Raw genomic sequence first — 12,871 nt, 5'->3', positions numbered from 1 at the left:
CTGAGCGCAACAGTGAGATTGTATTTTGATGGCAAAGAATTTAGGCCAGATTTCTCCATTTGTCATATTTGAGGTCAGTTAAGGAAAAAATACTTTAAGAAATTGCTCATCTTTTTACAGAATAAGATAAATTTACTGTTTCTGTCTTATGTCTCAACTTTGTGGAATTTCCAGGTTACGGTTTAGCCTTTTGCACAGAGTTTATAGCAGAACCTCTGCAATCCCAATTCCTGAGTTAGCCATTTGGTATTTTGCAAAGTGCCACTTTAATGTACATCCAACTTTCATACCAGGCTGTATGATACATACAAACTATATGATCAGTGATATTTTGCTTTTGCTATTTATATTATCCACAGAGCCACTAAATTGTTAAAGTCAGCCGATACAGAAGATTTAATACCTGTAGACATAGCCTATGTGCAAGAATAATGTTATTTTGCTTTTATATTTGGCCAAATACTAGCAGCTTATGAAACAGATTGTTGGCTTTATGTGAAAAGAAAAAAAATGTGTGAAACTGCCTAATAGATCTGTGAAAAGGGTTTTCAGAGAACTCCATGCAATCCTGTGAAAACCTAAGTACACGCTTACACTAGTACACTCTGTGATGGGTTATAAGGACATTTCCAAACAATTTAATTCTAGAGTGAGAAAAACTATTCAAGGCAGTTGCCAGATATTTGTCTTTGTAGGAATGTATTTCCCAGCAAAATCAACCCACAGTTAGACATTGCAATGCTCAGACAAACTGCAAAGAAATCCAAGCGCTACATCTCAGACTCTACAGGCCTGAGTTATATCATGTTTAAAGTTTATGGCACCACAATCCAAAAAAGGCTGAACAGGCATGGCTTCACTGAAGCCCTCTTTTCTCTAAAAAGAGCACTGCAGCAAAGCTTAGTTTTGCATCTCAACGAACCACAAGACTCCTGGAAATATCTTCTTTGGACAGAGAAGACCAAAGTTCACAGCACCACATTTAAAGAAAACTAAAGAGAGCATATCAGTACAAACACCTCATACCAACAGTCAAACACAGTGGTGGAGGAGTGATGATGTTGGCTGGTTTTGGAGCCACAGGACTTGGGGACTTTGTATCTTGGGCATCTTTCCTAGGTTTTGTTGTATAGCAAAGTTTTGTAGAATCAAATGTGATGCCATCTGTCCTATGAATTAAGCATGGCCAAAACTGGGTCACTGATTACTTCAAATTATTGCTGCTAAAGCTGGTTAGAGGCAACCAAATCAGTACTGTAGTTACACTGTTTTTTCATTCCAAATATGACAAGATAGAGTACCCACTGTGAAACATGCCCAACAAAATGGCTAATAACCCCTACTACAGGGTGGGCCATTTATATGGATACACCGTAATGACATGGGAATGGTTAGTGATATTAAAGTCCTCAAACTCATGAAAGAATAAAGTTACGTTGAAACCAAGCACACCATTGTTTTTCTTGTGACATCACCAATAAGTTTGATGTGTCACATGGCCCTCTTCCTATTGAAAAAAACAAAAGTTGTATCCAAGATGGCCGACTTCTAAATGGCCACCATGGTCGCCACCCATCTTGAGGAGTTTGCCCCCTCACATATACTAATGTGCCACAAACAGGACTTTAATATCACCAACCATAACCTTGCTATTACGGTGTATCCATATAAATGGCCCACCCTGTATTTTAGATGTAATTTAATGATTTTTAGTGTGCTTATTGTTTCACACACTGCTTCTGCATTTGACCTTTCCTTATATAAACAAATGGACCCAGTACTAAGACCTGGTAGAAAAAAAAAAAAAAGTAGCCATTTTTTAAATATGTATGTAAAACCTTTTAAGAACCCATGCTTCCAGAAAAAGTCAAAATAGAATTCATGTGTTTCATAGTTTGGTCATATATTTCTCCCCCTCTTACATGCTACAAATGTCAGCGATATTGGCATATAGCAGCAGTCTACAGAGGACAGCAAAGGTGTACTAGGTGTGTGGATAAACATAGGTATGAGAAATGTTGGGCCAGATACATTTTTTAGTGTTGGAGGAAAGCACATGGTGATATATGAGGAATGTGAAGCTAGGAAGAAGACCACTGAGGTTGTGCAGGTTAAAACGGGTAACAACATAAGCTATGCCGAGGCTGTTAAAAGGTGCAAAAACAGAAAGGAAAAACGGAGATAGGAAGACTTCAACAGATGTCATCATCAGTTTTGACTCAATTAGAGAGAACAGATACTGAAAGCACAGTGGAAAAGATATTCATTGCATATGTAATCAACTGTGCTGATCAAGTAAAATACAAGACAGAAAAAATCTAAATGGTTGTGAGGGGAGCACAATCATTTATGAGAGGGATTTCATGGGAACATATACACAAAAGACCAGGGAAGATGGGAAGCCAGGAACATCACAAGAGAAGATAATACGATTATGTTGCAATAGAATTCCAGAAGTTTATTAGAAAATGGACAAGAGTTTAAAGGATTCATGAAATTCTTTTTAATAAGACACCTGATATCATTTGCATCCAGGAAACATGGCTCAAACCAAATTTAGATTTTGTAATCAAAGGATATAGCAGTGTAGGTAGAGATGGGAAAGAAAGTAAAGGAGGAGGATGTGTAATTTTTGTAGAACAAGGTATTCAGTATAGAGTTCTAGCAATAGGTATGCAGTTGAAATATATTGTAATTGAAACATGGACAAAGAAAGGAAGTATTAAAGTTGTTAATTTTTGCAATCCATATAAAAGGCTGTCATTATATTTTATGGAAGAAATGGACACGTACATAGAAGGAAAAGTGGAATGGTGTGGAGACTTTAATGCTCACGGCACAGTATGAGGTAATTACAGGGAGTGCAGAATTATTAGGCAAATGAGTATTTTGTCCACATCATCCTCTTCATGCATGTTGTCTTACTCCAAGCTGTATAGGCTCGAAAGCCTACTACCAATTAAGCATATTAGGTGATGTGCATCCCTGTAATGAGAAGGGGTGTGGTCTAATGACATCAACACCCTATATCAGTGGTGCATAATTATTAGGCAACGTCCTTTCCTTTGGCAAAATGGGTCAAAAGAAGGGACTTGACAGGCTCAGAAAAGTCAAAAATAGTGAGATATCTTGCAGAGGGATGCAGCAGTCTCAAAATTGCAAAGCTTCTGAAGCGTGATCATCGAACAATCAGGCGTTTCATTCAAAATAGTCAACAGGGTCGCAAGAAGCGTGTGGAAAAACCAAGGTGCAAAATAACTGCCCATGAACTGAGAAAAGTCAAGCGTGCAGCTGCCAAGATGCCACTTGCCACCAGTTTGGCCATATTTCAGAGCTGCAACATCACTGGAGTGCCCAAAAGCACAAGGTGTGCAATACTCAGAGACATGGCCAAGGTAAGAAAGGCTGAAAGACGACCACCACTGAACAAGACACACAAGCTGAAACGTCAAGACTGGGCCAAGAAATATCTCAAGACTGGATTTTTCTAAGGTTTTATGGACTGATGAAATGAGAGTGAGTCTTGATGGGCCAGATGGATGGGCCCGTGGCTGGATTGGTAAAGGGCAGAGAGCTTCAGTCCGACTCAGACGCCAGCAAGGTGGAGGTGGAGTACTGGTTTGGGCTGGTATCATCAAAGATGAGCTTGTGGGGCCTTTTCGGGTTGAGGATGGAGTCAAGCTCAACTCCCAGTCCTACTGCCAGTTTCTGGAAGACACCTTCTTCAAGCAGTGGTACAGGAAGAAGTCTGCATCCTTCAAGAAAAACATGATTTTCATGCAGGACAATGCTCCATCACACGCGTCCAAGTACTCCACAGCGTGGCTGGCAAGAAAGGGTATAAAAGAAGAAAAACTAATGACATGGCCACCTTGTTCACCTGATCTGAACCCCATTGAGAACCTGTGGTCCATCATCAAATGTGAGATTTACAAGGAGGGAAAACAGTACACCTCTCTGAACAGTGTCTGGGAGGCTGTGGTTGCTGCTGCACGCAATGTTGATGGTGAACAGATCCAAACCACTGACAGAATCCATGGATGGCAGGCTTTTGAGTGTCCTGCCAAGAAGGTGGCTATATTGGTCGCTGATTTGTTTTTGTTTGTTGTTTTGAATGTCAGAAATGTATATTTGTGAATGTGGAGATGTTATATTGGTGTCACTGGTAAAATAAATAATTGAACTGGGTATATATTTGTTTTTTGTTAAGTTGCCTAATAATTATGCACAGTAATAGTCACCTGCCACACCAGATATCCCCCTAAATAGCTAAAACTAAAAACAAACTAAAACTACTTCCAAAACATTTCAGCTTTGATATTAATGAGTTTTTTGGGTTCATTGAGAACATGGTTGTTGTTCAATAATAAAATTATTCCTCAAAAATACAACTTGCCTAATAATTCTGCACTCCCTGTATAATAATGAGAATGGAAATGTAACTGAGGAACTCACGGAAAACAAAAAGTATGTATGTTTGAATGATTGAAGTGGAACAAGGTCACTTTGGTTTCAGAGTCACTAGCAGGCATTAGTAGATGGAAAGTAATTAGAGATAACACAATAGGTAGTGATCACGATCCTATAATGACAGAAATAAGTTTGAATGTGGAAGAGTATGGAATGGGAGCAGTAGAGATGTGTTTCAGTAGCACTGAGTGGGAATCGTTTAGGCTCATAAGTGAACAGGAGTTACAAAAAGTTGATTTAAGTGTTGGTGTTGATGATTTTAATTTATCTGTGTGTTGTGCCATTTTATAAATCAGCAGCAAATTGATTTATAAAGGAGAAAGGAGGTAAGACCAAGAAGAAGACTACCGTGGTGGACAAAGAAATGTGATGAAGCAATTAAGGCTCGAAATAAAGCTTTCAAAATGTTGAAAAGAAATTGTAACGCTCAGAACCTTATTGAGTATAAAAGGTTACAGGGTAATTTGAGAAGAGTTGTAAAAAATGCAATAAAAAAAGAGAGATTTGTGGAGGAATTTCTGTAATTCAGCAGGAAGACAGACTAAAATAAATCAGGAATGGTCAATGATAAGGGAAATGATTGGGATTAAAAGAGAATATAGGTATCCAATCCTGAGTGATGGAGATATAACAGCAATTAGAAACGAAGAGAAGGCTAATATGCTGCCAAAATCATTTGCTAAAATTCATAGTTCACACAAAATCGATGGAAAGGAAAAGAAGAAAAGGACAGACATTGGCAGAGAATGGATAATTATTAAGACAAGAGGGAAATACTAATGATTTACTAAATATATAATTTACACAAACAGAATTTAACAGAGCTCCTTGTTAGGAGAAAGAGGTAAAGAAGTCAAAGAGTTTTGGGTGGACAGCAACCCAGAAAGCAATAGAAATTCAAAAAGATCAAATTAATATAAGCCCAGTAGTCCCATTACCAGTAGCACCACTACTTTCAGACTCTAGTTCATCATTGGCCTGCTTGGATAACAGTCCTTCAGAAGCCTGACTAGACAAACTGCTGTTTTCTACAGTCATTGGATGGGAGTGATAGCTAAATTTGTCTGGATACCAGCACATTATTTTATTGTCAATGAGGTGGCAGATAAAATTGCAACGCAGGCTGCTAAAGGAGATCAAGTCGGTTTACATAGCAGTATTAGCAAAACTGAAATGAGGAGCACGATAAAACAGAAAATGAGGGAAAGATGGCAAAAGTGGTGTGAGGAGGAGAGGACGGGGAGATTTTATTCTATTCAAAGGAAAACCAGAAGAGAAGAGACAATAATATCTCGAATCAGATTTGGACACACTGGATTAAACAGTTCACTATTCATTATAAGGAAACATGAAATGGGGAAATTTAGTCGCTGTGGAATAAGTGAAACCATTCAACATTTTCTGTTGCATTGTCAAAAAATATCAGGAAGAAATTTATTCATTTTCATTATTTGGTATGAGCGGATTCTGGTCCACACTCCAAACCAGTTGGTGGCGGTAATGCACCACATCGTTGTTTGTGAACCTCTAAAAACTCCTTAGAAGAAGAAGAAGAAGAAGAAGAAGAAGAAGAAGAAGCGAATGACTGAGGATTTTAGACAGGCACCTGTAAAGACAGCCGGATACAGTGCGAAGTGGTCCTGCGGGCGTCCCCGTTGCATAGAAACGAAAATTGTCGGGGACGTCGCACATTTACAAACTTGAGCTACCTGTTAACCCTGATAAATGAAGGAAATCGTTCACCTTTTCATATCGGGAAAGAATGATATTCACGCGATAACAAGCGACGTTTAACCGGGCTTAACAACTGCGGCCGACGCTAGTTCTGTTAGCGTACTTGCGATTAACAATCGTTCCCTCCTGAGTGCGCTGTGAAAGGTACACTTCAGCACTTCAGAAAGAGAATGTAATCACTGACGGGCTCAGTTTTGTTGTCAGTTTCTGTGAGCATCTGTTTTTACTGACGTGAACCGTGACGAACCAGGAATAAGTGAAGTAAAGGCGAACGTCAAGTAACTAATGGCAAGCTAGCTAATACTCCCTGGGCAGTAGCCGTCTATCGGAGCTCCTGTGGGAGCATAACGGAATTTCTTTCAGGTATTTATAGCAGCAATCAAAAAGGGAGATATGGCTGTTGACGCTGGCAGCATCCCTGAACTGGACCAAAAGAAATACGATGCGGACGAACAGGTGAAGATCATCTGCTTGGGAGACAGCGCAGTTGGTAAATCTAAGTGAGTATTAGCTGGAAGCAGCGATCAACAACATTTGAGCTTTCCTAACATTGTGGGGTTGGCACTTTTCTCCTTCTTTCGCAGGCTAATGGAGAGGTTTCTCATGGACGAATAGTATCCTTTAGCAGTTTATACAGTTCTTTGTGGATCTAGAAAAAGCAGGTGACAGGGTGCCAAGAGAGGAACTGTGGTACTGCGTGAAGAACGAGAGTGGTAGAGAAGTGTTGTGAGGCTGATGCAGGACATGTATGAGGACAGCGAGACAGTGGTGAGGTAGGTGTAGGAGTGACAGATGACCAGGTGGAAGAGGGGTTGGAGGTATGCACCGGAGAGAAATGGAATTGAAGTCAATAGAGGCAAGACAGAATACATGTTTGCGAATGAGAGGTAAACAGGAGTAACAGTAAGGGTAGTGAAGGTAGATGTGTTTAAATACCTTTGGTGGTCAACCATCCCAAGCAACAGACAGCGCACAAGAGAGTTGCAGAAGAGAGTGCTGGTGTGGTGGAATGGGTGAAGACACATGTCAGGGTAGCAGCAAGAGTCAACTGGAAGGTTTACAAGATGGTAGTGAGACCTGTTATGGCGTATGGATTGGAGACAGTGGCATTAATAGAAAGACAGGAGGTAGATATGAAGGAAGGTTGGAAAGATAAATGCTAAGATTTTCATTGGGAGGGATGAGAATGGACAGAATTAGAAATGACTTCATTAGAGGACAATGCAGTTAGGTCGACAACGCAGGTTAAGCAATTTGGAGACATAGTGAGAGAGGCATGCCTGAGAGCATTTGGACATGTGATGAGGAGGGATAGTGGATACACTGGACAAAGGATGTTGAATGTGGAGCTCCCAGACAGGTGGAAAAGAGAGACACCTCAATGGAGGTTTATGGATGTAGTGAAGGAGGCCCTGTGGATGGTTGCTGTGACAGAGGAAGATTTTATTTAACTTTTATTTATATAGGGAATCCCAGACAAACATAGTAAAATTTCAACAATAAAAGAAACAAAGACACTAGTTTTGAAGTGAGATGGCTGTACTGTTGTAACCCCTAAAGGGAGCAGTCAAAAGAAGAAGACGAAGAAGTAATTTATAAATTGAGTACTTAATTTTAAATTCAAGCAGGTGGGCTAGGAACAAAGACTTGGAAAAAGATTCTCTTAGCCTTAAGATGCTTTGAAGAAACAAGTTGCATATTGTTAAGATCCTTAACTCCTCGTGCAGTCGTCCCCAGCAGTTGTCAACCTATGCCTTGACTCTCTACAAACACGCAGCCACTGTAGGAAACAAGACCATAGCAGTTGGTAAGTACCATGCACTTGCTGTGACAACATAAAATATTTGAAACCAGTTTAAAATAATAATCTGCAAAGCTTAAATTACCAAATTCTTTCTTTATTATTTTGATCCAAAGATTTCTGGGACACTGCTGGTCAGGAGAGGTTTCAAAACATGCATCCTTCATACTACCACAAAGCACATGCATGCATTATGGTAAGAACACATTCATTTGCTGAAAGTGTGCGTGAAGAAGTGAGGATTAAAAGTAGTCTGGAAAATGTAACTATGTTGTCAGCAACCAAGGTGAACTTTTGCTAAATCTTTCATCTTTTTTTTTCTTTTTCTTTTTTTTAAGGTTTTTGATGTTCAAAGGAAGCTCACATATAAGAATTTAGCCAACTGGTATAAGGAACTAAGAGAGTACAGACCAGAGATACCCTGCTGTGTTGTTGCCAACAAAATTGATGGTGAGTCTGCACATTAAAGTTGGTGTGGAGTTCTTGTAATGACTGTATGCAATGGTAATGTTAGAGTTCGATGTGTGACATGATTTCTTTAGGTTGTAGTATTTTTTTTTTTAACTGTTTTGTCCAGCAAACTGGACTTTGTGATTGTGATTGTTTTTCCACATCTGCAGCCGACATGAAGGTCACTCAAAGAAGCTTCAGTTTCGGGAAGAAGCAAGGACTCCCGTTTTACTTTGTGTCAGCAGCTGATGGAACCAATGTAGTTAAGGTCTGAGCAGGTTTCTTTCTTCTCCTGTTGTTTTACATAATATGACTGGAGTGAAAGTGTTCATTTTATAAGCCAATTATCAACTTCAGTCAGTGTAGTCATTATAACATGTTCACACCACCTGAACTTCTACTGCCGTCTGATAGCTCTGACTGTACCTCTTTCATCAGATGTTCAGAGACATGATCAAAAGAGCAGTGGAGTACAAGCAAAACCCCAGTGACTTCATGGATGAAGTGATGCAAGAATTAGAGGTACACTAGCTTCTCTGATTACTAATGTGCTTGTCCTTAAGCAACTGTAGAATTTTAACTTCAAAGAATTAAACATTTGATTGTGCGGTACTTAAAGTAGGAAATATAACGAGTTCATTATTGTCCTTTGTTGTTTTAATATGATTACTGGAGATCCTCTCTACTCAAAATCAACAATCATAGAGTTAGGAGTAGTGACGAACTATATATATATACTGGATATCAAAGATGGATCCAGCTGTCATTATATTACCCATTGGTTTGTAAAGCCAGGTTAAGTCTTGATAGCATTTTGGTTGCTGTCTTGTTTGTTTATCATATTTAGAGTGCTAAGTTAATAGATAATGTTAGCAAGCTTAGTTTTGGCATCTGCTAATCAGGGTTAAAGCAGGATTTGAAAAGAGGTGGAATCCTAAGACTAGGTGTGCAGCATGGGGAAAAGTTACTTAGAAACTAGTCACAGTTTGTATTGCTGCTGAGACTCATTGATCTTGGATTTAACTGACTGAATTCAACAAGATATAAGCAGATGTTGCTTAAGTTATATCTGATTTCCAACTCATAGACTATATAAAATTAGTAGGAAAGTTTGAATTTAGTGAGTGAATTTAATCTAATGTCTAATGTAGCATCAACACCTTACATTTACACCACAGTCTGCACTGCAACCCATTCAACTTAGTGCATCACTGTCTACTTTACCACAGTATTGCAAACTAACCTGTTTTCATGCAAACTTTGAGTAACAAAAAATATTGTACTTTAATTTGTTTAGCAAGACATTTCGCATTATGAAAAATACATAACTTCAGTAACACATAATCTTTATATCCAATCCCTGTTTCTGAAATGAATTAGGACTTTACAAGTAAGTTTTAAATTTCAGCTTTATAAAATGTTGCTTGCTGAGCAGTTCTTACCTTTGAAAATGATTCATCTTCCTCTCCCATCCAGTCTTTATCTCTCCCTGGGAAATACAGCAACTGTAGATTTAGGTAACAAAACACACTATGGTACAATCTGCAGAAAAGCTGTTTGAATTTGGTGATGTTTGTTGAGCTGTGTGAAAGCAGCATTTGAAATCACTTCCTACAAATTTCAGAACCACAACTTTATTTACATCTGCACCGTGAACGCACCACAGGGATACAAAGTGAAGAGGTGTGTGTTTAGGGTGTAAGTGAGACTGTGGGATGTCATTATTTTCTTATTACTACATGCTGTCAGCTGGAAGCACCTCCAGGCTGCAGCACATGAAAAATTAAATCTCTCAACAGTATTATGTAGCTATTATTCTTCCTATCAGATTTAATTACGCATTTAATGAAGGTGCCGGAACACCGTTCCGGATCATTCCAGCCCACTTTAACCCCCGTTGCTAATAGTGTTAAGAAATCGAGTTTCAATGGGCAAAACTGAAAGATCAGAATTCTTAATACATTTAAAAGCATAAAAAAATCAATATCATTTGTCAGATTAGTGCATTCAAAATAAGTGAAACCTAGTTAACATCTGCAGACTACAACTGCCTCTTTACACTTGTGTCATTTAAAGTGGTTCCGATTTTTAAGCTGTAACAAAATCACTACAAATTTATGATATAAAGAAATGTACAAAATGTACAAACAGCATTTGTTTTTGGCAAAAAAAAAAGTGTAGTTATGAGAAAATTTATTAATAACTGTTGATGATAGTGCTGATATCCTTCATTCACTGCTTTCTTACAGAATTTTGACCTCGAGAAGAAAGATAATTCAGAGGCAGAAGAGGACGGATTGAAGGCAGAGAGTCCAGAGTTAGTTTAAAACATTTCTGATGACACCTGAAGGATCATTTCTGCTGCTTCTGTCCGGTGTCAAGACATCTTAATCTCCGTGACCGACACCATCAGCAGGAACACTAATTGTAATTTTGGTGGTCTGCTTTTTAATTGATTGGAGGATGGCGCACGGTAATCTATAGATGTTTTAAATTACTGCCCTCTATTCTGTCTAGTGACGGTAGCAGGGAATAATAAATGTGGTGGAATGAATAGGATTTCTGTTGTTTACAGAGCTCATTTAGCTGCTGTCATTCATACTTTGAACAATATCTACTCTTCTTAAGGTAGAAAATGAATGTTTGCTTAAGTGTGAAAAAATTACTATGTGAAGCATTGAAAAGTAACTCGCACAGCAAAGAGAACATGTGATTATGAACTGTACTTGCTGCTGTTCTCAGTGTTTGTGTGTAGTGTTGTGTGCCGTGCCAGCAGGGGAGCTGCATCTGTCGACTGCATTAATTTTATGATTTAAATTTTGTGTTTTTTATCTCTTCAATAAATGAGAACTTAATGTACCATGTAACCAAATCTTTATCATGCCTCTTTCCATCTTGCTGTAATGCAGCAATAGGAGCAGAGCACTAAATAATCAACTCATCACCATTTTATAAAAGAAAATGACAATAAGCTGCCTGTGATATGAGTAGATAATAACAGAGATATTAATTAATATTCAAAGTTAGGTACAAATGTATTTATGCAGTTACACAATTGTGTATTTTTGCCACCACAGTGGATTTTAAATCAGTCAAGATGTGCAGACTTTAATGCAAGAGGTGTATTGAAATTTTTCATTAGCGTCTATGAATAATTGCCATTTTCATACATGGTCACCCATTTTCAGAGGCCTGGAAAACTTCACTCATTTTAAATACAAAGACTGGATGTAAGACTTCTTTTGCACTCAGTGCTTAAGTCTAGAGCCCAGCTCACTTGAGCTGCTCTACTAGGCCTTCACTGCAGATGCCTCCAGTTTCTGCTTGTTTGTGGGCCATTCTGTATTCAGTTCATGAAAAGAGTGTCGAGAGTTATGGCTTAACAATTAAAAAATATCCCTGAGAAGCTCTTGGGTTGCTTTTGCAGTATGCTTTGGGTCATTATCCATTTGGAATGTGACGTGCTGATTCCGGGCAGAGAGTAAAGCCCCGTACACTTCTATCACCGGTCACATCAGCTGCACTGTATCCATATAAGCCCATGAGACAGCATTGTCTGACGGTAGATGGACTGATTCTTATATAGCGCTTCTCTACACAACTGGAGCACTTAAAGCGCTTTATACAGTATGCCTCATTCACATAATAACTTTTTTCTAAGTGCTCTCATACTCCATTGGATGCACCAGAAAACAGCTTGGGGTTGAGTATCTTGCCCAAGGTCATGCAGATGCAAGAAGCCAGATCTACCTCCTGAGAGCATGATGATGGTTCGGATGAGCTCTCGATAGCACACTTTATGCTATAGACATAAAGTTTTATCTGTTCAACCAGATTTTTTTCCCACAGCTGTGCAGGATACTTAGATGTTTCATGAGAAAGTCTAATATAGCCTTCTTTTCCTTGAGTGTACCGAGTGGATTGCACCTCATTATAGTTCCATTCATAAACTATAATATAAATCTCCTGATTAATGGACGGCACGCCTACTTCCTCATGAATATTTATGCCTTAGTTAGATGTTAAGGGTTTTTCCACCAAGGAAAGAATTCTGAAATCATCCACTTTAGTTGTCTTCTGTGATCTTTTGGGCCTTTTTAGTGTCACTGAATAGACATTTATTCCCTTTAAGAATGTACCATTAAGTTGGTGATTTGACCGACCCCTCCTTAAGTTTTTGCTCTTTGTCTTATGCTATTGTTTTGCATTTTTCAGCCTAATTATGGGATCCTTCAATTGCTTTGATGATCCTTGGACCTGATACTGAACAGCCTCATCTGGCATCAAACTGACTGTCAATCGTAGGAAATCATCTTACTTTTGAGTGTCTAAAAAATGGGGGGCTATATTATATAGTTTTGCTGTTTAAGATCCACTGTGGTGATGTGCAAAACAAGTAAAAGTAGTATTGTCCAA

At 38.7% G+C, this 12,871-nt stretch overlaps 1 protein-coding gene across 1 annotated transcript; it reads left to right on the top strand.

Moving 5' to 3' along the window:
* The first annotated feature begins 6,070 nt into the window (after positions 1-6,070).
* On the top strand, positions 6,071-11,322 carry rabl2 (RAB, member of RAS oncogene family-like 2). The gene is made up of 8 exons (XM_040025479.1): positions 6,071-6,704; positions 6,789-6,818; positions 7,932-8,011; positions 8,122-8,201; positions 8,344-8,455; positions 8,626-8,723; positions 8,894-8,977; positions 10,705-11,322. Exons 1-8 carry the CDS (start codon positions 6,598-6,600, stop codon positions 10,780-10,782), a joined length of 669 nt encoding a protein of 222 aa, XP_039881413.1. The 5' UTR covers positions 6,071-6,597; the 3' UTR covers positions 10,783-11,322.
* Positions 11,323-12,871: the final 1,549 nt, after the last annotated feature.

The sequence above is a fragment of the Simochromis diagramma genome, unplaced genomic scaffold (genome assembly GCF_900408965.1).
Source record: "Simochromis diagramma unplaced genomic scaffold, fSimDia1.1 OVJJ01000293.1, whole genome shotgun sequence".
Lineage (NCBI taxonomy): Eukaryota > Metazoa > Chordata > Actinopteri > Cichliformes > Cichlidae > Simochromis > Simochromis diagramma.
This window is presented reverse-complemented; position numbering and strand designations above follow the sequence as displayed.